At 39.5% G+C, this 22,818-nt stretch overlaps 1 protein-coding gene across 4 annotated transcripts in view; it reads left to right on the top strand.

The window, feature by feature from the left end:
- The window catches only part of LOC114468004 (potassium voltage-gated channel subfamily C member 1-like), a 69,821-nt gene extending 48,952 nt beyond the window's left edge, over positions 1-20,869 (top strand). The window contains exons 6-8 of one of the 4 annotated variants that reach the window (XM_028454602.1): positions 2,468-2,539; positions 11,812-14,552; positions 16,871-20,869. In XM_028454602.1, coding sequence (XP_028310403.1) covers positions 2,468-2,539; positions 11,812-11,855 — 116 coding nt within the window. In that variant the 3' untranslated portion in view covers positions 11,856-14,552; positions 16,871-20,869. The other 3 variants (XM_028454603.1, XM_028454604.1, XM_028454601.1) reach the window with 3 other exon arrangements.
- Positions 20,870-22,818: the final 1,949 nt, after the last annotated feature.

The following is a 22,818-nucleotide window of genomic DNA, read 5'->3' on the forward strand; positions in this document are numbered from 1 at the left end:
CTTGCAGTCCGCATCAGACACAGACACCGCGGACTTTGTTCCTTCTACACATTTGTGCCTTTATTCTGTTGCTTCTCCACCTCTGTCTGCTTTTTCCTCTTGATTTGCTTTGTAAACGCTGTGCCAAAAGCCACATTGGAGACTGCTGGAAGACATGGCATGGGACACTCCCTAAAATCAAATTGTGAACACGCATTTACTTAGATGAGCAGCTCGAGCAGCCAATAGTAATCGCCTTGTAGGTAGAAAGATCTCTGATTGGCTGAAGTCAAGCGTCACGCTCCAGTATTTCTAAAGCTCATTTGCAGGGCCAGGAGAAGGAGCAGGGATTCACTGTCCACTCAGAACACACTATAATTTGCTCACAGATGATTAAGGATTTTTGACCAAATAAAACAAAAACAAAAAAACATACCTACTGCAGCTTTAAGTAACCAAAATAAAATAATATATATAAACTTTGGAAACATGGAAAAATGAATAAAAGAAACTCTTGATAAATGTTATTAAGGCAAATTAAGGGTTTGAGTTGCTGATAAAGAACAGACATTGATTTAGGGTTAGGGAGCATATGCCAGTAATATATGCCTAAAGCAGTGATTCCCAGAGTTTTTCAGTTACCAGTTGGAATCCAATGTGAGCCCTTGAGCAAGGCTCCAAATGATGATCATGTCCATCACTGGGCTCACAGCCACATGTTTAATTTAAACCTTGAGGCATGCGAGAATGGAGAACATGCAAACTCCACTAGGAAAGACATTAGCTCATCCTAGCCACCCTGATGGATTTGACTTTCATAGGATCAAAAGTGTTTCCCAGTTAATGTAGACAGTATTAACTGGGAAACTGATTTATAGACCATAGAAGATAAATTGAATATTAAGGTGTCATTGCATCAAACATTTCATTGTTCTCCTGTCTTCCCTACACTCTCTCTCTCTCTCTTTCTTCCCCTTTGATTTTCCTCTCACTCCGTCTGCGCTTGTTTCCTTCCTCCCGTCTGTTCCCATCACTTCCTTCCTGTGTTGATGCTGCTCTGCCTTCTCCTGCTCATGTCCAACCTCTGACCTGATCACATCCAAACATCTCTGATAACCAACACACAGATGATGGTGTGATATGGACGATGGGGAGCGAGTGGTTAAAGGTGGAGGGGCCTCTGTTACAGCAGGATGGGCCCTCTCTCTCATCCTGGATACAACCATGAGGTATCACAGATCAGCCACTCAGAGACAAACTACTAGGTCCACTACTGTAGATTAAAGAGGAAAACTTAATGGAAGAACACATTTAAATAAGCGTAGGTTCAGTTTTAAGTTTTACCTGCAGCTCTAAATAATTCCACAGCTGTATTTGCATTAAAAGTCCTGGTAGAACAGCAGGAGGAGGAGATTAAAGAATATGTGGAGAAAAGCACTAGAACAACCTAAATGAAGAGTTTAATCAGACACATCAGGTGGACTGAATGTAAACACTGATTCAAAATCAACAAGGTCATGTCACATCAGCCCAACATGGATGGATTTAAGACTACTTCACATATGTTTTTTAATTAATAAATGTGCACATGTTTAGTTTATGTTATATGAAATATATTCCCACTACAGGAACCCTTTACATTACTTATCAAAAGAAAACAATCAACAAGACAGTGTAAAATAAGTGGAAAACCATTGTTCACTGGTCATTCAAGCCGTGTTTGCTGGTTTTAAACTTGTGACCACTTGCTTGTTGTTACTCGTGTACATAGCAGACATACTGATGGAGGTAAGCTGCTTCTGTAGCCACAGCATCCATTAGGCAGCAAGCATGGCTGCTAATGTGCAGACACTGGCCCCTCTGAGCTTCATCCCTATCATTCATATTTGTCCATCAAGCACAGTACATGTCACTGCTCCACCTGCTGAGCTCCACACACTGGAACCTTTAGAACTGTAACGTCTGTAGGAAAACTGATGCTCATCTACAAACATGCTTGTTAGTAGATCTACAGCATCAGCATCAAGGATAGTTCCTGTAGACCAGAGGCCTGAGAGAGTCGGACTGCATCATTTATCTGAGAATCAGGAGAATAAAGACACAACGAGAGCAGAATGTGTACAACAATGCTCGGGAAAGCTAAACAAGTGTTAACATTTCAGATATAAAGACAAATAATCATAGTAACCCTTCATAACACGCCAACAGTGCGTGTGTATGTGTCTGTGTGTGTCCGTGTGTATGTGTGTGTTACAGGTACTCGGGGACAGGGTGGGTTTACAGTGAAGACCCAAAGCTAACATGTGTTGTTGTTGTGTTGTTGTTGTGTTGCTGTCTTCTTCCTCAGGTTCTGTCAGCTCATGCGTTTTGTTTGTTGCCGCTGCTCTGTGTTACACTATCCATCTGTGTGTTTGTCTGTCTCTCTCCTGTCTGTCTGTCTGTCTGTCTGTGTGTGTCTGTCCTTTCTCTGTGTGTGGGGATTGTGTAGCTGTCTTTCCCTCCTCCTGCTCCTCCTCTTCCTCCTCCTTCTCCTCCTCTCGCCCGGTCTCTTCTCACTCTGGTACTTACAGATAGAGGACAGCTCATCCACATTCCTTCACATTTATACACTGATCATCAAACTTTAGTTCAATATTGAATCAATGCAGTTGATTTGAAAATGAACATGACTCAGGTGTAGAGTTAAAGGTTCAGTGGTATATCTTTGCCAGAGTGAAAGTGACTGCTGCACACTGGCCAGTGAGAGCTGATTGTTGATTGGTTGTTTAGTTTCCTTTGTTGTTTCCTCTGGAACTGAGCGCAGCTTAGAGACACAATGTGCTTTCACATACTCAATATATTTGTCTCCCTGTCTAAATGTATATATATTTATCGCTCATTTGATTAAAAAAAATTGGAAGTAATTTAAAGTATATTTCAGATGCGCTTTAATAAAAAACACCAATCCTGTTTACTTTGTTAGCTTTGGCACTTTATACTTTGTTAGCTTAGCCGCTCTTTAGTGTGTTCGCTTAGCAACTCTCTACTTTGTTAGATTAGCCACATTTTACTTTCTTAGCTTAGCCACTCTTTACTTTACCTTAGCCACTCTCCCCTTTGTTAACTTAGCCACCCTTTACCAGTGTTGCCAACTCCTCAGTAAGGAAAGTAGTTATTGGCTGTCCCAAACGGCACTAGAAGTTGCTAAATGACGTCATCGCCTAATTTGTACAGTATATACCCATTTGCATGTAATTGTAATGGACGCTGCAGGAGAAGAATAACCTCGTGGGAGCGACGAAAAGTTCGTAAAAAACACCGTAAATATGTTTAGAACTTCAAATGAACTTTCTTCTGTTGATTCTTGTTTTTTATTTTGCCATTGAAAGAGGCCATTACGTCTCAAAATAACTTCACTAATCAATCGATGTTTAGTTGTATAGCGCCAATTCATAACACGTGTTATCGCAAGACACTTCACAGAAAGCAGGTAAAAGACCTTACTGTTTGTTATCTAATCACTTCATGACTTTGAGGCTTTAGATTTAGATTACATAAATCTATTTTGTCCTGTATTGTTAAATGTTACTGTTATGTGGGGTGGAATTACAAGCTACAACGTCCAACCCTCCTCCTTTATCCAGGCTTGGGACTGTCAGGGTCTCCTCTGCTCTGACTGCAGCTGGGAGTGCTTTGGAACGGGGGAGGGGTTCACGGCAGCACCCGATGTTCGTTGAGGACAGTAACTGCAGAGCGATACGTGCTTTCTCGTCACGTCAAAGTCTCAAAAACATCAGAAAAGTCTCAAATAACACCGGGAAAAGTAGTTAGATTTGTAGCTAGTAGCTTTTGACAAAAACAGTTGCCAAGAAGATCTGAAAAGCCACCAGATTTAGCGAGAAAGTCACCAAGCTGGCAACACTGCCCTTTAATTTGTTAGCTTAGCCACTCTCCACATTGTTAGCTTAGCCACACTTTACGTTGTTAGCTTAGCCTCTCTCCACTTTGTTAGCTTAGCCACACTTTAATTTGTTAGCTTAGCCTCTCTTTACTTTGTTAGCTTAGCCACTCTCCACTTTGTTAGCTTAGCCACACTTTAATTTGTTAGCTTAGCCACTCTCCACTTTGTTAGCTTAGCCACACTTTAATTTGTTAGCTGAGCCACTCTTTAATTTGTTAGCTTAGCCACTCTCCACTTTGTTAGCTTAGCCACTCTTTACTTTGTTAGCTTAGCCACTCTCCACCTTGTTAGCTTAGCCTCTCACCACTTTGTTAGCTTAGCCACACTTTAATTTGTTAGCTTAGCCACTGTTTACTTTGTTAGTTTAGCCAATCTGACTCTCTGTCACACTGGTCTGGAACAAGCAGATTTAGGGATGCAGAAGAACACCTTAATGATGAGTTATTCTTAAAAAGTAACAGAATGTTCATCAATATAATTTACAATTATGATGAATAAAATATGTGATTATGTTCAGTCATAATAAAGTCATTTTTTCAACTCAAATACAGCAGTACTTTTACTTAAAAAATATTTAGACTGTGCTACTTTTACTTGTATTGAGTAGTTTTTGATAAGGAGTCTCTGGTAGAGACCTTGTCTTCTGATCTAGAGGTTTTGGGGGTTCGATCCCAGTGCTATACCTCTCTGTGTCCAAGAGGGCCATTGGTGTGTGAATGAGAGTGGTAGTGGGTGAATGAGCCAATATTGGACAACCTTGGCGGTTATAAAGCTATTTAGAAATCCAGTCATTTATCATCTCAGTGAAGTAATAAAGGCGAGTACTTTGACAGAACAACGTGTCACAGCCCATCATGAAATGCTTGTTCTGTTCATAACTGTTAGTACTGCAACATTTGTAAATCACTGGAGGTTTTTTTTCCCAACACTTGCTGTGAATACAAAGTGATATGAAACTAGTTTCAATGCAGGGAGTGATTGTAGATCTTAATGTTGTCTCTACTGGAACCAGCTTCACCTGCTAAATAGGAAGACGGGAGAAAGAAGAGGAAAGGAAGTGGCAGAAGACCAAAGTGTTTGTTTCTGTGTGCTTTAATCAGACTGTGGCTGTTCCAACAGATGAAGCTTTTCTTACAGAACAATGTGCAGCAGCAGCAGCTATTGGTGCAGTGACGCTGCTGCCTCTAAAGGCCAATGGGGTGCACTGCACCGTCTTTGTCTCTGCATCACTCCAGAATGCTGCAAAAAGCCTCTGCATCAGAACTCTGTGCAGGAACCCTCATCAGGCATTCAGGAGAAGTTAGAATGATATGATGAGGTTTTTGGTTTGTCTTGTGATGCTCACTTTATTCTTCTCTTTTTACTTCTTGCCTTTGTCCTTGGTTTGAAGAGATGCTGTTTTGATTCTCTGCATCGAAACGAACCAACTCTTAGTCAGAGCCTCAATCCTGACAACGTGAGAGGATGGAATGATTCTCTTGGTTTTTAATCGCCATCTCTTTACCATGATCACTCCATTTCATCCTTAATGTACCTTCACCTTCCTGTATAGTCTCATTCACACACAGTCTGCTTCTGTCTGTTCTGCTGTCCATTGATTGATTACCTTCAAACTCGTCTTTCATCATAATCTGTAGTTTGCATTGCCAGGGGTTTATCAAGTTGAATTAATAGTATTTCATTTCCCAAGATCATTCACAGTTATAAGCAAAAATACAACAAAAAAAAAAAAAAAACAAGCCTTGATATTGAACCTATTTCTTATTGCTGGTTGAATATATTCAATCCACTTGTGATTTTTATTAATTTAATTAATCTTAATATAGTGCTTAATCCAGTCATAGAAAAGCAGGTCCTTTTCTGTTTAATGCATCTGATCATGTAGCCTATCCCCTCCACCCTCACCTCATTTGTATATGTTACCCATTTCCTGAAGGAACTGAATGATCTCTTTGCTCTTTCATCATATGTTGTATGTGACGCACCATGGAAAAAAACAAGTCTGCCTTAAAGAAATGGAGAAAAAGGACAAAAACCTTAAATCAGATCTAAGTAACTTTTTCACCTTAATAAATCCTTCTCATAGTCCCTGTGAGGGTAATACAAGTGTTTATGGGGTGACTGGGGGCCTTTCACAGCCCAATACAAACTAATGCTAGATTATGACCAGCCCCGTGGCTGCACACAGTTGTCTACAAATTCACTTTTCTCAAACTTATATCATGGCAGAGCCAGCGACGACAGTGATTGCAGGCACGCACACACACTCGCAACCCAGCGCTCCATCAGGCAGCACACACACAAATATCCACCCATCTATCTATCTATCTATCTATCCATCCATCTATACATCCATTTTCAGAGCTGATTTGTCAGCACACAAACAAACACATCACACACATTTCCGCACTCCCTTCCGTATTACTCCCACATCATTCATTATTTTACTTGTCTCTCTTTCTCATACTGTTCACATGGACACATGAGACTATATGTGTGAAAGCACCCTTAGTGTCACTGTTGTATTAGGATTTTTCAGTGATCGGTTGCTACCGCCTTTGGAGAGCAAAGGTGCGCATGTAACTGTGGGGTGGGGCAGGCGGCGGGGGGTGCAGAGTTTTTACGACAGTGACATAACTAAAAGGGACCTTTAGGGAGAGCGCTAAGCGCAAATTACTTAGTTCTGCTTTAATTTTCTTAGAAAATAGTGATGTTCAATTTTTTGCTAAGCTTGCTATTTTAAGTTATAAAGAAATCACTCCCTGCTTTAAATAACAGTATCGGAGGTTTTAAAACAGTAAACGTTTGAAAACATAGTGAGTGCAGAGCGTCGTCTGTGTTCATGGGTGTGAAATCCCACAGCTGATTAACAAACTGGCTTTCTTTGGCTCTCCATACACGTTGAAGTAAAACACATGGCTACTTAAGCATCTATTCTGATTATGAGTCGGACTAATGCTCCTTGAGGAGTTTGTGTTTATCATAAGTCTCCTACTCACTTCTTTGACCAAAGAAATAATCCATGCATCTCCATAGCCTCATTATGAGGCTCCAACTGTGAAATGTAGTATTCATCCATCCCTGGTTTGTTCCATATTTTGTGAAATGTGTGCTTAGACAATGTTTGGTTTGATGTCGAACTAGTTCAAGTAGAGTTTGATCAAGTTGAGAAAGTAAAGTTTGAGTCAAATGTCCAGGTGTGCTCTGCTGTGGAGCTGCTGAGAAGACAAGAGAATCCTCTGTCAACAGGACTACGTATAGTTGTTACTAAAGTCTTTCAAACAGAAAGAAGGATGTGGAGGTGTTGCTGTCAGTGTTGTTGACAATGAATCCAGTGTTGACTCACTGTGACTGATCACCTAATGGATTAGTGTTTGATCCTGATCACTCAGGGCTGTCACTGGGACAGGACACTTAAACTGAATGCTGCTCCAGTCACTTCACAGATAGATGCTCCTAAAGCACTGGGATCTGCTGCCTTCGCTCCTTTCCACTGAAATGAACGATGGCAGCTCTGAAAATGATGGACTCTCCTGATAAAATGATGCATCACCATTCCCAGTGCAGAGCCTTCTTTTGATGATCACTGCTAATCATTGTGCCTTCAACAGGAAGTCCAGTCCTGTGATCCTCATGTGACAGACCTCTGCTCACTCACTGTTGGTCCATCATTTTACTGACCTCACCTGTTCCCAACATCACACACAGCATGTAGAATGGATGGATGGATGGATGGATGGAAGAATAGATGGATGTAGGGAGGGATGGAAGATTGGATGGATGGATAAATGGATGGAAGAATGGATGGAGGGAGGAATGGACGGCTTAGGGGTTATTTAAGAGTCCTGTATAATAAGCTGTGAAGATAATCAACCTAGTCCTGTGTGTGTGTGTGTGTGTGTGTGTGTGTGTGTGTGTGTGTGTGTGTGTGTGTGTGTGTGTGTGTGTGTGTCTTCTAATCTGCTAAGAGCCTTTTAGTGATTTATTTTTGTAGTGACGTGTCTTTGCAGATGTTGTCATTCAGACAGAGTTCATTGTGTGTGAACGTTTGGATGCTATCGTGAACCATGAAGTTAATGCACACATGCACCAACACATGGTTCCAGTGTTGCCAACTTGCCGACTTTCTCGCCAAATCTGGCAACTTTTCAGATCTTCTTGGCGAGTGTTTTGTCAAAAGCTACTAGTTACAAATCTATCTACTTTATTCGGTGTCATTTGAAACTTTTCTGATGTTTTTGAGACTCTGACGTGACGTGAAAGCACATATCACTCTGCAGTTACTGTCCTCAATGAACATTGGGTGCTGCCGTGAACCCCTCCCCCGTTCAGACCTGCTTTCTGTGAAGTGTCTTGCGATAACACGTGTTAAGAATTGGCGCTATACAAATAAAGATCGATTGATTATTGAAGTTATTTTGAGATTTACTGGCCTCTTTCAATGGCAAAATAAGAAAAATAAAAAACAAGAATCAACAGATGAACATATTTACGGTGTTTTTTACTAACTTTTCGTCTCTCCCACGGGGTTATTCTTCTCCTGCAGCGTCCATTACAATTACATGCAAATGGCCAATAATGCAAATTATGCGATGACGTCATTTAGTGACTTCTAGCGCCTTTTGGGACAGCCAATAGCTACTTTCCTTACTGAGGTTTTGGCAACACTGCATGGTTCAGTCATGATGAAATCACAACACATCAGTTACATCAAATCCAGGTCCACCTTAATCTGTCCCTATGCTCCACTCATTCCCTAAATAGTACATCTACATATCAAATATCACATACTATAGCTTTATATTATATATATAACTTATCTAGATATCATATACAACACATCTTTATATCATACATATATATATATATATGTAACATATATACATATTACAGTATATATAACACATATATAGATAACGTATCTATTCTATATATCATATATAGCATGTTTTTTGTTACTACACTAAAGCTCAGCATTGTAAAAGAGGAGTTATCGAAATGAAGCACATCCTTTACTTGGAAAACCATTTCCTCTTGGTTCTTCTTTATATATTAATACAATGTAGTTCAAAATTTTACTCTATAGTAACTATTGATACTCTATGGTTACTCTATTGTTACTCAATAGTAGCTCTATGGTTACTCTATAATTACTCTATAGTAGGTAGTGTCGACCAGTGGTCTCTAAACCCACTGCTTGTGGTGACTTCTACCATCAGTGACGTTTCCCACTCAGGAGTTTGTCTCACTGCTTGATGCTACTTTCTTGCAGATGTTGCAATGACATGATAAGAAACTTATTTTCAGCAAATTTAACTTCAGGCCTAAGGACCATGAAGCAAACTAAAGAGAGAAAAATAACGCTGCACAGGTTTTTAAAAAAAATCTACAAATATTTGCTTTAATAACTATTTTGAAATGGATTTTAATCAGAATAACACATGAAAACAATGCAATTGGCTTTGTTATGGAATACAGAAACAACACTGCTGACTTTCTAGCATTAGCATTGTAAATGTATTATAATGCTCATGTTTTAGTCAAAACTTTGTTCAATGCTGTAGACTCTGCATATTTGAGCTCCTGAAAAGAAACTTGAACCTGACTTGAGTAATGTTCAGTTCTCTGTTCCACTAAGCTCGTCCAGTTCAAACAGCTAAAGTTAAAGAGTTTAGAGATGCTATTCCATTGCTGCGCTCAGCTCCAGACGACTTTCCCTCTAGAGTAGCTCTGGGTTTCCCAAAAGTCATAAAGCAAAGGTGAGGATGTGTTTCTGATAAAATGCTACTTTTGGGACTCCCAAAGCACGTAGTCCAGTGGATAGCAGTTTGCATGTTCTCTGAGCTGTCTTCAGATTGTAAGGCCTTTTGTGTGTCCACTGGACTAATGCCCCTCCCCCTCTGCACCGCTGTCAGGTGTCGGGGGGAATATTGTGGAGCTGGTGGCCAATTTGCGTAACCCAAATTACTGTTTTGTCCTGTCTCTGTCTCTTCATCTGTTTGTCCCTCTGTCCATTTGTCTCTCTGTCATTTTCCAACTTTCTTCTTTGGTCTTTGACATTTGATCGGGTCTGGGCTGGTTTCATTTTGGAACATTTTTCTTTTGATTTTCAAATTTACTTTCCTACAAATGCTTCTGACTGTAACTGATGGTATCTATGGCTATATCTGATGTGCAATGCTATCATTACATGACATGAACCAACGCATCATGACAATGTTTGTGTCATGACCATTTCAACCTGCTCACACCTTCCTGTGAATGACCTGTCATAACCTTTGACCTGTGCATGCGTTCATGTAGCCACGGGTTATGAGAAGTCGCGCAGCCTTAATAACATCTCCGGGATGACTGGCGCTCCGTTACGCCTCGCTCCCATCACCAACTCCACCTTTGAACCATTTGAGCCGCCAGGCCTCCGGCGCTGCCAATCACCCATTCCTTCCATCTTATAGTAGCCAATCATCAACAAAGAAAAATATGCCCTCCATAATATCCTCCCAAAATATAAGCATTAACTTTAGAATAGCATATTTTAACTAATTTGTCCTTCCCTCTCCCAGATGGAATGGATACATTAGACGAGCTGATGCCTTTAGCATCATACTGAATAAATAAAATAAATAAATAAATACTTACAGTAGCTGACTTAGTATCAATGCTTTAACTCTAGTCATTAAAAGTAGGGCTGAAGTGTTTAAGATCCCACACAAACTCAAAGAATCACTCGTACTGATGCTAAAATCTAGCATGAAGGTTGTCTTGTAGCTTATCACCTAAGACTCCTCCTGCATCACTTACATGTAGATATGACACGCCACCTTTTAGAGAGCATCTCCAACTACCAAAAAAAAAGATAAAAAGGCAAGCTACCAAACTACGAAAGCTATGACATCTGAACAATTGTCTTTGTGCGATATTAATGAAAATGTACTTTTACCAAATTTTAAATGTAAAAAAATGTGTGCTAATCATATTGAAATTACATTTAACTAAAGAAATGGAAGCTTATTTCATATCTTTAACCCAACTTTAAAGCGTTTGTTCCGTTATTGACCCAAGAATCATAGTTGCATGTTAGCATTTTCAGACTTCGGAAAGGTTCTGAATAAGTTAGGACTTCACTGCAAGGGAAACACCCCATCACACAATTCAGTTCAATATGTAGATGCAACACGACAAAGCATCAGCACCTGCTCTCCTCTAGCATAGCATAGCATAGCATAGCATAGCATAGCATAGCATAGCATAGCATAGCATAGCATAGCATAGCATAGCATAGCATAACCATGAAAACAGTGTCATGATAGACATAATTAGCATCATGACTCAGTCTGAAATGAAAGTAAAACACATAAGAGTGTGTTCAACCAAAAGGGAGCACTTTGGAATTAGTATTTAGCTAGATTTAGTATTTAGCTAAAATGCTATACACGCTGCACAACTTTTTATTTGTAACCTTTATAATATGTGTGTTACAATAAAAACAATAAGTAGTAATGAAATCTAAGGTTATTCAATATTTACCTATAGATTTAGTTTAAATAGAACTTTGCTAGCCAGTATTTGTTGCTACGCTAGCCAGAGAACACAGAGCTATGCCATGGAGAAAAGCAGGGTATGCTAATGTTTTTATGTGGGTGACTGTGGTTTTCGTGAGCTGCCTCCATCACTCCATCTTCACCATCTTCATCTTCATCCACCAGCAGCGTTACTAATTACACTGACTCCAGTGTGACTTCGCAGCCAGTAGCAATATTTTTAGTTTTCTTCCTGTTTGGCTTCTCTTTCTTTCCCCATTTTTGATCCCCTCCCCTCCCCCCTCAACAACCCTGCACCACTCCCTCCCTCCTCTGTCTTGTCCATCTCTTCTTTGTTGTGTGGCGGCCCAGTCGGAGGGACCGTGAACGGCTACTGGAGCGACAGCCCGTGGTAGAAGTAGAATGGACCGTGAACGCCACACAGAAGAGAGTGGATGCAACAACAGGGAAGGACTTAGAAATATGCAATGTAGATAAAAGAGTTTGTTGAACCTGTGGGATCACCTGTGGAGTATTTAGTGTGTGTGTGTGTGTGTGTTATCTTTCTCTGGACCAGAAGGAACCAATCACATCTCACCTAACATCTGACTCATTCACTATTGTTTTATCACAGATATCTACATTGGTCAAATATATTGGCTTTTCATTACCTTGTGGTTAATGTAGTTTTGGAAGAAAAAGACGTATTTTTATCACCAAAGTTAATTAGATAGTAATTCTATGTCTATTGGTTAGATTTTTAGGCTTACATAGAAAAATCTTTGCTGTCAGTAACATTCCACCTACAGGTTTTACTTTGATTAACTGCTGAAAGGTTTAGCATCTGTTTTGTATTATTAATAGTACTTTGTCTGCAGTTGAACGTAATGTAGGTGTGATAAAGAATAGTGTGGCATTTGTCATGTTCATGCTGGAAGAGAAGGAGATAAAATCTCTTTTAATCACAAACAGCTTATGAGTTGTAACGAAGAGTAAAAACGGCAGCAGTCTAATGCTGTCACAGCGAGAACTGCTGAAGGACATCAGGAAATATTTGGACATTTCATTGCTTATTATAGCATCATTTTATTCTTTTTTAATTCAGCAAAAGATTGAAGAAAAGCTACTTCACAAATGCCACACTGTACTTCATTCAGGGTGAAAGCATCCATCCTGTTTGAAATCCTGCTCCATTCCCATGATGATGTACATATGTAAAGTTTAGCTTCTAGGAGAATCTGCATGGGGTGCCATTGTAAGCAATAAGGATGTGAATATAATGTGAGAACGTTTGATAAGATTAACAAATGTGTAGCGAACACTAGCTTGTTCTCTCAGAGTGTGTATAGATGTATGTGTTAGGGAGCATACCTATGCACTAACACACGCATGCAGGACAAAAATCTGTTCCTCTTTGAATGCAAAAAGAGTTTGGACAGGCTACCATTATGCATGCTCTAATGCTACGATGCTATTGGTCAGAGACCACCTTAGGTACTGTACTGGGGCTGGGTGAGGGAGGGAAAGTTTATTTTTGCAGGATGGGGAAGGGTTGAGTTTCTAGTAGGAATTGTACTGTACAGCAGCTTTCTTATCAGCCTTGAGAGACTTATAAGATATCCATTATTGATCATAGCTTATGATTTTTGTTTCTTTTTCACAGAAAACTGATCTGAAAGCCTTGGCTTATCAGATATATGCAAAACAAAGCAGTAACTGTGAACTAAAATCCAACTTCTTCCATCATTCCTCTGCTATACAGAGGAGAGACTCCTCCCACTTCCCTCCACACCAAAGTTCCCTCACATTGTTTGATCGACCTGTCGTGTTTCCTACACTTGCATTTAAATGAAGTAAAGAAGAACAAAGTCTCTGCAGTGGAAACATGTGGGAATTCAATGCAGTAAAAAAATTATGATTAGTTAGCAGCAGACGGGAATCCAACATTCTTCCCTTTAGACCACCGTCTCACTTCCATAGTGCACATCATGTAAGATGGAGTTAAAGATCATTCACAACTTAAAGTAATGCCTATTTGAATCAGGTTTTGTTTGTTTGTTTTGGGGGGGGAAAGCAATTATTTGGAAAAAATCAAAGGCAAAAGCCACCACAGAAGTAAGAGTCACCATTTCAAACCCAGTGACAATCACTGAAGTAGGATTCACAGGAATGCTTCAAACACACGTGTCAGCTCAAAGTGATCTGTGCAGATGTTTGTGTGAAAGTCTAGATGGAACATGTGAATATGTTATGGAAATCCTCAAGCACAGCCTTTATTACTGATGCTCCTTAAATTATGTGTGAGGGATAATGTATTTATCAGACCTCTAACGCCCCCTGCTGGTCCAGTTCAATCTCTGTGACAGCCATGAGTGTACAGTATACTATACTTTCATAGAATAAATATGAACACATACTCAACACTCCCCATTGCCTGCTGACCAAAGAGCCAAACAATGACAAAGGTTGGATGGACTTAGGGTAGGTTAGGGTAAATGTTCTTCATCTATTTGACTTCACAAAACTCCCATGCAATGAATTTCCACATTTCCATCCACTGCTCTGACAACTTTCAAAGGTTGGTTCTCTTTGGAAGTTCAACTCTTACCTTTTAAAGGATGAAAAGGTGATGGATCACCTTTTATTGTAATACATGTACTACATACACATCGTTAAAAATTCACATTATGCTTATTTTCATCCATTCACAACTCAGGTATCTCTGTCATACTTGTTCCCTCATTCCTGTCAAAGATGTGCTAAATGTAGAAAAACACAGCGTTTGTTTTTGGGGCTTCTTCTGATGTCAACCTGTCCTTCCTGTTCATTTGTTCTCCTACTCGTTCTACAGAAATCCTCCTTTTTCTTTTTTTACTGTCAGACAAACATTTGTCCTTGCTTAAAAACCTCTCACAGCAAAACGATGGAGACGTATTTATGTGTTGGTGCTCCTTTGGACCTTCAAACCTGAACAGGCTTCACAGTGACAGTAGAATCAGTGTTTGGTACGTGTGCACTGTAAAATGATGTCTTCTAAGTGTCAGCCAAGCAGAACCACAGAGGAGATGAGGAGGAGGAGGAGGAGGAGGAGGAGGAAAGAATCAGCTCTCCATGTAAGAATGTGTTTTTATGCTCTGCTCCTTGTTTCCTGTTAAGTTGTGACTTTTTGTGCTCTCTATGTTTGTGTGTTGCTTTGATTGCATGTCATGTTTTGTGTACTCTGTCTTTGTGTACCACTCCTGTGTCACAACCATCACAAACACTTTGTGTGTAGCTACTCTTTTCAGCATAGCTGCAGTACGAGATGCTAAAAAGCACTTTGTTATTTCCAAAAACCACCAACTGAGATGTTTTCCTCTCAGATGTTGCTCTAAAGTTCAGCCCTGTCCTTGTTTATTGCACACACTCTGTTCTGCATCTTGGCTAGGCTAGGCTAGCTATGGGCTCATGTGATTTGTCTTAAGGGCTATTTGTTACATTGTTGTTTCCATTGAGTTTGCCATTGTACAATGGCTGTCCCATCTTAAACAGCGTGAGAAGGTAAGAAGACTTTCAACAAAGGCAAACTCTGTATAATACACGCTGAGCTCATGAACGGCTCTTTGCCAGAAGCAACACATTCATTCCACCTGTTATTGGTGCATGTTTTTCAGTGGGTAACATGATAAACACTTTGGGCCCTATTTAGAGTGAGCAGTGCAGCTTGCACAGCGCCCCTAGAGGCTGAGGTGCGTAAATTACTCAAGGTGTGGTAAGAGGGTGTGTCCTCAGAGGAGAGAGGCGGTGCCTTTGACCTCAGCAGATAAACATGTCTGAGAGGCGTTCAACATAATAATAATAATGCATCAGTTTTATATAGCGCTTTATCATAGACACTCAAAGTCGCTTTACAGAATTAAGGCATTATTCTTTCACTCCACACATAGTGGTGGTAAGCTACTGTTGTAGCCACAGCTGCCCTGGGGCAGACTGACGGAGGCGAGGCTGCCATAGTGCCCCTTCGACTAACACTCACTCACACACTACATTCATATGTGGGTAAAGTGCCTTGCCCAAGGACACAATGACAGATACCACTGGGGTGACTCCCACCCCACTGTGGCACCTGAAATTCTCAGTGGTCTCCCATCCACCTACTAACCAGGCCCACAGGCTGGTATGGCCACATTGCGATTAAAGATGATTTAGAATCTCAGAAATGTGTGTGCGACCTGTCACTGTGTGTGTGTCAGCTGTGTGCAGCGTGAGCCTGAGATGGACACACTCTGTGCTCTGTGTGTTGGGCAGCTGCGTGTGTCCTCTGTGTGTAGCACTGAGTGCAGCGTGGGGTGTCGGTGTTAGTGCCTGGGGTCCGTGTGTGTCTTTCTGACCTGGCGTCGCTCATCCGTGCAGCCTGAGGACTGGTACCGTCCTGGGACACGGTGCTGTCTGTAATGTTGACTCTCACTGGACTGAGCTGCTGAATCTCTACACCACGCCTCACTTTTAGGGACACGCCCACAACAGCTAGTCTGAGAAATCAAAAACACGGCACAAAGCTGGGCTTTAGCTCACTGAAATAAAGGCCAAAGTGTTTAAAATCCACAAAATATTAGCATTTTTTATGTTCATTGTGATCAACTAAATAAGTTCAAGCTTTCATCCTCCTCGTCCAGTCGCTATATGTCGTTAGCCACGAATCAGGGTTAGCTTTTTCATCCACTTAAGTCAGAATATCTTACACATGTTGATTCATGAAGTTCTCTTCTATTGTTATCTCAAAAGATTTGGTTCATTGAGATGGTTATTGATTTATTGAGCACAATGAACATAAAATATAAAAAAATGTAACATGAACAACTTCAAACCTTTGAAGACAGAAGATGGATTTTGTTTTGGCTTCTGGCAAACGGTCGCACATTCTCCTGAGAGCAGAGGCAAATTATCAATGATGTGATTAGAAAATTCTTAGAGTGGAAAATGTTCACTTTGCTAATTGGTACATGCTAGTTTCAGAATTCTTTTAGTAAAAGTTAACTCCCAACAATAAGATTCAGTGTATATATAGTCAGGCTGAGCTCCTCATGTACAGTACCTGTTTCTTTATATTTATGGGAGCAGGATCCATTCTAAGCCTTTAATAATCACATTACTTTGAATTTTTGGTGTTAGTGTTCATGTAGTGAGTGAAGCTCAGTCCGTGATGTCAGTGAACTCATGAGTAAACATCAGTTTATTAAAGGGGCTTCCTCTGTTCATTAGATCATTTCACAGTAATCACTATAGCTCTCAGCCTTGCCCACTTAGCTTTAGCTTCACATGATGAAGTAGTTTACATTAGCAAAGCACTTATCTTCATAGTCTGGTAGTAATATATATTTCTTGAGTGTTATCTATTGTTTCTCCTTTGGCTCTGGTTCTTATTAAAGCCTCTTCTGTCTTTGTCTTTCAGTGCTAAGTTTCTAACTCACCTCCCACTTTCTCATCAAGAAAAGAAACACTGTTCACTGAACTGCTGTTCCTTCATCTGTAACAAAGAACAGGACGTTAGGAGGGAAGAGGCTGGACATCTTCACCTCCATTATTAAACACTTTAAAATCCCATGAAGATTCCATGGATACTGGATACTCCCCAAGGCTTCACCTTCTTAAAGACTACATATTTTTCACAGCTGTCAATAATCCAGTGTTCACTCTATGAAGGGACGTTCTCCACTGTGTAATGTTCTCCTATATGCAAGGTGAGAGCTTCAGTCAGGTGGGATCCGTTTGGGCTGTTGTCATACATATCAGAAAATGCCAGCCATATCACACAACATTGTCACATGATCCTGTTCATTTGATATTGTGCAAGTGATCACAGACTCCGCCTCTTGGCATTTGAGGCTTTGCTGCTTGTTTCAGATACTGACATCAAAAAACTCTCAGTTCACGGGTGATGGAAACGACCCAAAGACAAAGAGCAAAGTCACCTTTTCACCTGCTTGAAAAAAAAAGGATGCGACTCTTACTGGCTTTGTTTCCTTCTTTACAATGTTTGGATGTTCCTCAAACAGTCCCAGTGCTTTTCTGCATCTCAGCACTTCAATGCAACGGGAATACCTGCATGGCATGAAAGAAATTAATCAAACCTGAATGAAGGTTGAAGACACAACAAATGGATTTTTAGTGAGTTTGTGTGCGAGGAGGAGAACAGATTTCTCTTTGGTTTCTCCACTGGGCAACATCAATGCAAAGTCATCCCAATCTCCGCCCGAGCTACTTTAACCCCGACGGCTGCTAACAGTGACAAATGCTCCTGCAGCAAAGAGTGCTGAGGGGTGATCTTTGGAATTCTGCTGACCATACACTTCACACCTTGGGGGACACTGGAGAACTAGGAGCTTTTGTAAAGAAAACAGGTTTTCTCAATGGGAAGAAGAGAATTTCTGAAAAACTATGATGAGGGGGAAAAAAAAAAAGAGATCAACAGCAGCAGATTGGAAATGCCTTTTTATCACCTCGTGTACCAGCATGAATATTCTGCATGACTACTGCAAGCAACTGGGATCAGCCAGGGAACACGGGGCTAGAAGATGATTATTTAAATAAGAAACCTCATGGAATGGTGTAACAAAGGTAGACATGTCTCCTTATTATGGTTTGAAATGATCTATCACATGCAGTGAAAGGATTTTGTTTTCCCATAGAGAAACATGCCTGATCTCCACGTGTCCTCCTAATAATGCTACATTAGCATCCGCTGCTACTAACCTGCTCCTCTTCATGCTCCATGTGCAGCACACACGGAAACAAAGCAGTGCTTTACTCTCCAACATCTCACATTCATCATTCTTTTGAACTCACCACACGTTTAAAGCAGGACATTTGACATCAGTGGGATTACGTCAAGGTCAACACAGATAGAGGAAGTACCAAATGTGTATTTTTTTTTTAAAAGCATTTCAAAAAACTGCTTTCCTTTCATAAAACACATGAACTCGTTTATTATCTGATAATAGCGTGAGTCATTACAATAAATAGAAATGCTCTCATTCACACAAATGTGTAACCAGTGCCAAATGCTTTTCCACAATGGGGGTCACCAGCATAGCTGGTGTTGAACCTCTTCTAATGGCCAAACATGCGTAAATAACTGATATTTAGGAATAAACCTTAAGGGCTTGTTTAGGGGCATTAACGGTTTTGAGGCTGGAAATTAGTCGCTGTATTTGGCAACATATTGACCGTATAATGGACTACAATAATAATTGCACCCAAAAACAGCAGGAAATGATGTCATTGGCCAAGTTTTAGTGGTAACAAATCAATAGTGTTCAGTTATTTTTACAAAAAAAAAATTGCCTTTACATGTTCCTTAATGGTTCAATATGTAATTGTTATTTGCTCAACTTTTTAAATCCAGATAAATTGGCTAGTCAGACTCGGTCAATCGAAAAGTTTTCGATACAGGTCTGGTGTAGGCGGGGCTGATAGCATTTTAAGCCATAAAAGTTCATACTTGTCTAATACATGTCCAACATGTCTAATAAAATGTTTATAGAAGTGGATCATGTGTCCACACAGCCCTCTGTACCATTAAAAGTCCTTCACTTCCTGTCTGCACCTGCGAGGTGTAAAAAGAGCGTTAAAGCACCTGTCAAACAAATACTGGCCTATGGATAGCCTTTGCTATGTACATAATAATACTTTTGACATGTTATTTTTATAGATCCATGGTGGTCTGTTAGTATAACTTTCATATGCAAATTATTAAAAAAAACTTCATTTTCCACACTAAAAAAAGTTAAAATCACTTTTAATGCTTCTTTTAGTTTTATTTGAATTTTTGAAATATCAAAATGCACTTTATTATTTATTGTTTTAAAGTCTTGCAGCTGCCATTATTATGTTATAGTATTACTATAATTTCACTGGTGATCCGACTTGAAAAAACTCAGTTTGACGCCGTCATGTAGGACGTGGAATCATCAGCCTCTTTACTGGTAGCAAAGGCATTGATATGTAGCTCATGAAAAGCTGTATTTATTTTATAATGTGTGATTAAGATGTTAACCTAGACATGAAGATACCTCATGTAATGTTGGCAGGGAGAGCTCTGTTTAAAGAAGGTTAGCATGGTTCCCTTTAGCTTATCATCACAAATGTACTGGGATTACAGTAAGTGTTAGTCAGAAGCAGGTGAAAACATAACATACCTTAAGGTAGCAATGGTTGTTTTTTATAATGGATGTTTTTCAATGGACTTTGTAAAACCTAATGGTGATGATTGGCTGTTAAAAATGAAAAGGCAGTAAAAGGCAGTAGTGTTAAAAAACTACAAAACATTTAGAAAATACTTTCCTGACATTGCTGCTCATCACAGTTTTTAGTAAGGGCTTCAGAGCTTTTTTTTATAGTGTTTTTTTAGTTTCCTGCTAGCATTTTCTTTTCTTATAGTAACGATAAAATTATATTTTTACCCTCCCACTTCAGAATCATTGTCCAGTTACGAAAAAAGTTAACATCCAAAATTCATGCATTCATTTGGCAGGTTTTATTTCACATGACGGTGATTTTAACGAGAGCATTTTTCATGCTTCCTTCTCGGTTTGTGTAGCACAAACTGAAGCTGTCCTATATGGGGTGGAACACAAAAGGACTCAATACCAGTGCTCTCTTTACCAAAAGTGAAGTTATTTGGCACTAAAGAGATTTTGTGTCCCACCCCACACGAGGAAAATGGAACGATGGCTGAATTAGATTTTATCCACGTGGTCATAATCCAAGCCAAACGCAGGGATTAACAAACCAATCAGAGAGCAGGGTTTAACTCAGGAACTCAGATGTTGTGATGTGTTTGTTTCATCTTTGCAGCTTTACTTGAAGAGCAATGCGTCCTTGTTTTAGTTGAACAAGTATTGGATCCTCTTTCATAGAGTGAAGTCTCAAAAACATCACTAAAGTCCACAAAGGCATATATTTTAACACAGCGTATGTCAATGTTTTTGTGTATACAGCTAAGAGTGTATTTCCTTTTTTGTTAACACGTGCAGGGTCAGAGTTTGTAGCAGTGTTACAACAATGAGCATCTATTCTCTAAGAAGGCCTCTGCAGTCATTTTCTACTGCAAACTGCTAACCTAGCTAGCTTACGTAGGAACAAACACGCACGCTACAGCAAACATGAGCGCACACATTTTAATTCAAGTACTGCGTCATCATCAAATACTATTCAACATTATGAACAAAAAAACTACCATCACTCAGCTTTAGCTTTGGCACTAGTTAGCCGAATGCTATCAGCCAACATGGCTAAGGCCAAGGGACAAATGGTTCTGAAATAAAATAAGAACAATTATCTAAACCAATATTACAATAACAGTAAGCAGAGAGTTTGCAGCTTATAAATGCTGTTGAACTTTAAAATGTGTCTAAAACTCATAAACCCAAGAGGAACTACTTAAGTCTACCAATAGCTAAAGCATTTCACCTTAAACCTGTAGTATCCGAAGTGATAAAAAAGGAATGTGTCAAAGTTCTTTGTATAGACTATTGTTTCCAATGTTCCCGTTTAGTGTTGTTTTTGTTTGCCTACAGATGGTGTCCACAGAAAAGCTAATACATGACATGTTAATGCTCTTTTACTTAGTAGCTAGAGTAGCATTCAAAATGGAAATTCTAAAACCACTGGTTGTAAAAAAAAAAAAAAAAAAGAAAGTAGGCTTGAGTATTTTGTGTTTTAGCATTGCACTCAGCACTTATTGAGGCTTCAGTTGATCCCAACTTTACATGCTGCTCACTTTCCCCACGTTCCCAAAACTACCATTGATCTTCTTTTACTGTGATAGTTTATTTCCATTCTACATCTGGGTTGTTTTATATCAGATTCTAAATGCATGTGTGGGAAACTTTTATTGTGAAAGGATGCCTCTCCTCTACTGCTGGAAAGTCGTTTTGTTCTGCGTCAAGTCTTCATGTTTAACTAGATCACAATCTTACTGCTACTTGAACACAAACAGGAGATCAGATGGGTTGATTGACTGATTGATTGATCACACAAAGTAAACCCCTCTTTTTTTTGGTTGTTCTTTTTATCTTCTGTGGTATAAACCATCTGATCAGTCAGAGTTCTTTATCAGTCCTATTTTACCGTAAAACAGAATGAAAAGTGGCAGAAGACGAGAGGCTTCCTGTAACCACGGTGATGCTACAAGCTTTGAAGCTAGGTCGCTTCCTGCTGTCCCGACACAGGGAAAGCAATCAGTGGAAACGTGGAGCTAAAAGAATCAAAAAGTGTACAAATTATCTTTGAATGGAATGTTTGTTATGTACCCTTTTCTATTTTCAAGACATGTAAGAAAATAAAAAAGTGAAATTATATTTCAAAAGCATTTGTGAAAAAGAGACTTAAAACCAGTTCTGCGGTTAAAGCATATAAAAGTTTGACTGTGAATGCTGATTTACCTGAACACACTTTCTCCTGTACTGATAGGATAAAAACACAGATGATTATGATCTTAAAAAAAGGAATTATAAAAACTGGAGGAAAAAAAAGCAATATAATCCAGTTTAAAAAAAAGAAAAATGAATAAAAACATTAAAACTGTTTTCTTCTGTGTTATTTTTTTTCTCATGTGTTTGAATATTGAATGTTTAGTGAATTTTGGAGAACAGAAATGTTTCCTTACTTTTTTAAAACCGTTTTGGTTTTTAACACTGTTGGTTTTTAACACCATGCAGGCTTTTAACACCGCACTGGTTTTTATTACTGTGCAGATTTTTAACACTGTTGGTTTTTAACACCGCACTGGTTTTTAACACGGTGTTGTTTTTAACGTGGTGTTAGCTTTTAACACTGTGTTGTTTTTTTAACACCGTGCAGGTTTTTGACGCCGTGTTGGTTTTTAACACGATGCTGGTTTTTAAGCTGTGTTGGTTTTTAACACCATGTTGGTTTTTAACACTGGGTTGGTTTTCTAACAGTGTTGGTTTTTAACACCTTGCTGGTGTTAAACAGGCAGACCAAATACTAATGAAATAAGCAAAGATATGAGCAATGGAGTGACAGACGGTCAGTATTCTAACACACCTGAAGTAGTGAATGTGAGTAATCAGGATCATGAGCCGCTCTCACACACACAGAAGATTTCCTCAGTAAGTAAAGGAAGTTTCTGTTGAAAGCAGGGAATTATACACTTTGCTAGAGAAGAGGCTGTTGTTTAGTGAAATCAAACTAATCTGTGATAAAATGGAAACATTCAGAGTTCAAGTTAGAAAGATTAAATATATCAGTGCAGGCGGACACAACAATGTAAAAGAGCAAAGTTGTGAGGTAAAGTGACGGCGGCCTGGAGGAGGGACTGGAAAAGTAGGAAGGGGAGGAGTGAGAGAGGGAAACACACATCTGGAAATGATTGAG

This window comes from Gouania willdenowi, chromosome 8 (genome assembly GCF_900634775.1).
Source record: "Gouania willdenowi chromosome 8, fGouWil2.1, whole genome shotgun sequence".
Taxonomy (NCBI): Eukaryota; Metazoa; Chordata; class Actinopteri; order Blenniiformes; family Gobiesocidae; genus Gouania; species Gouania willdenowi.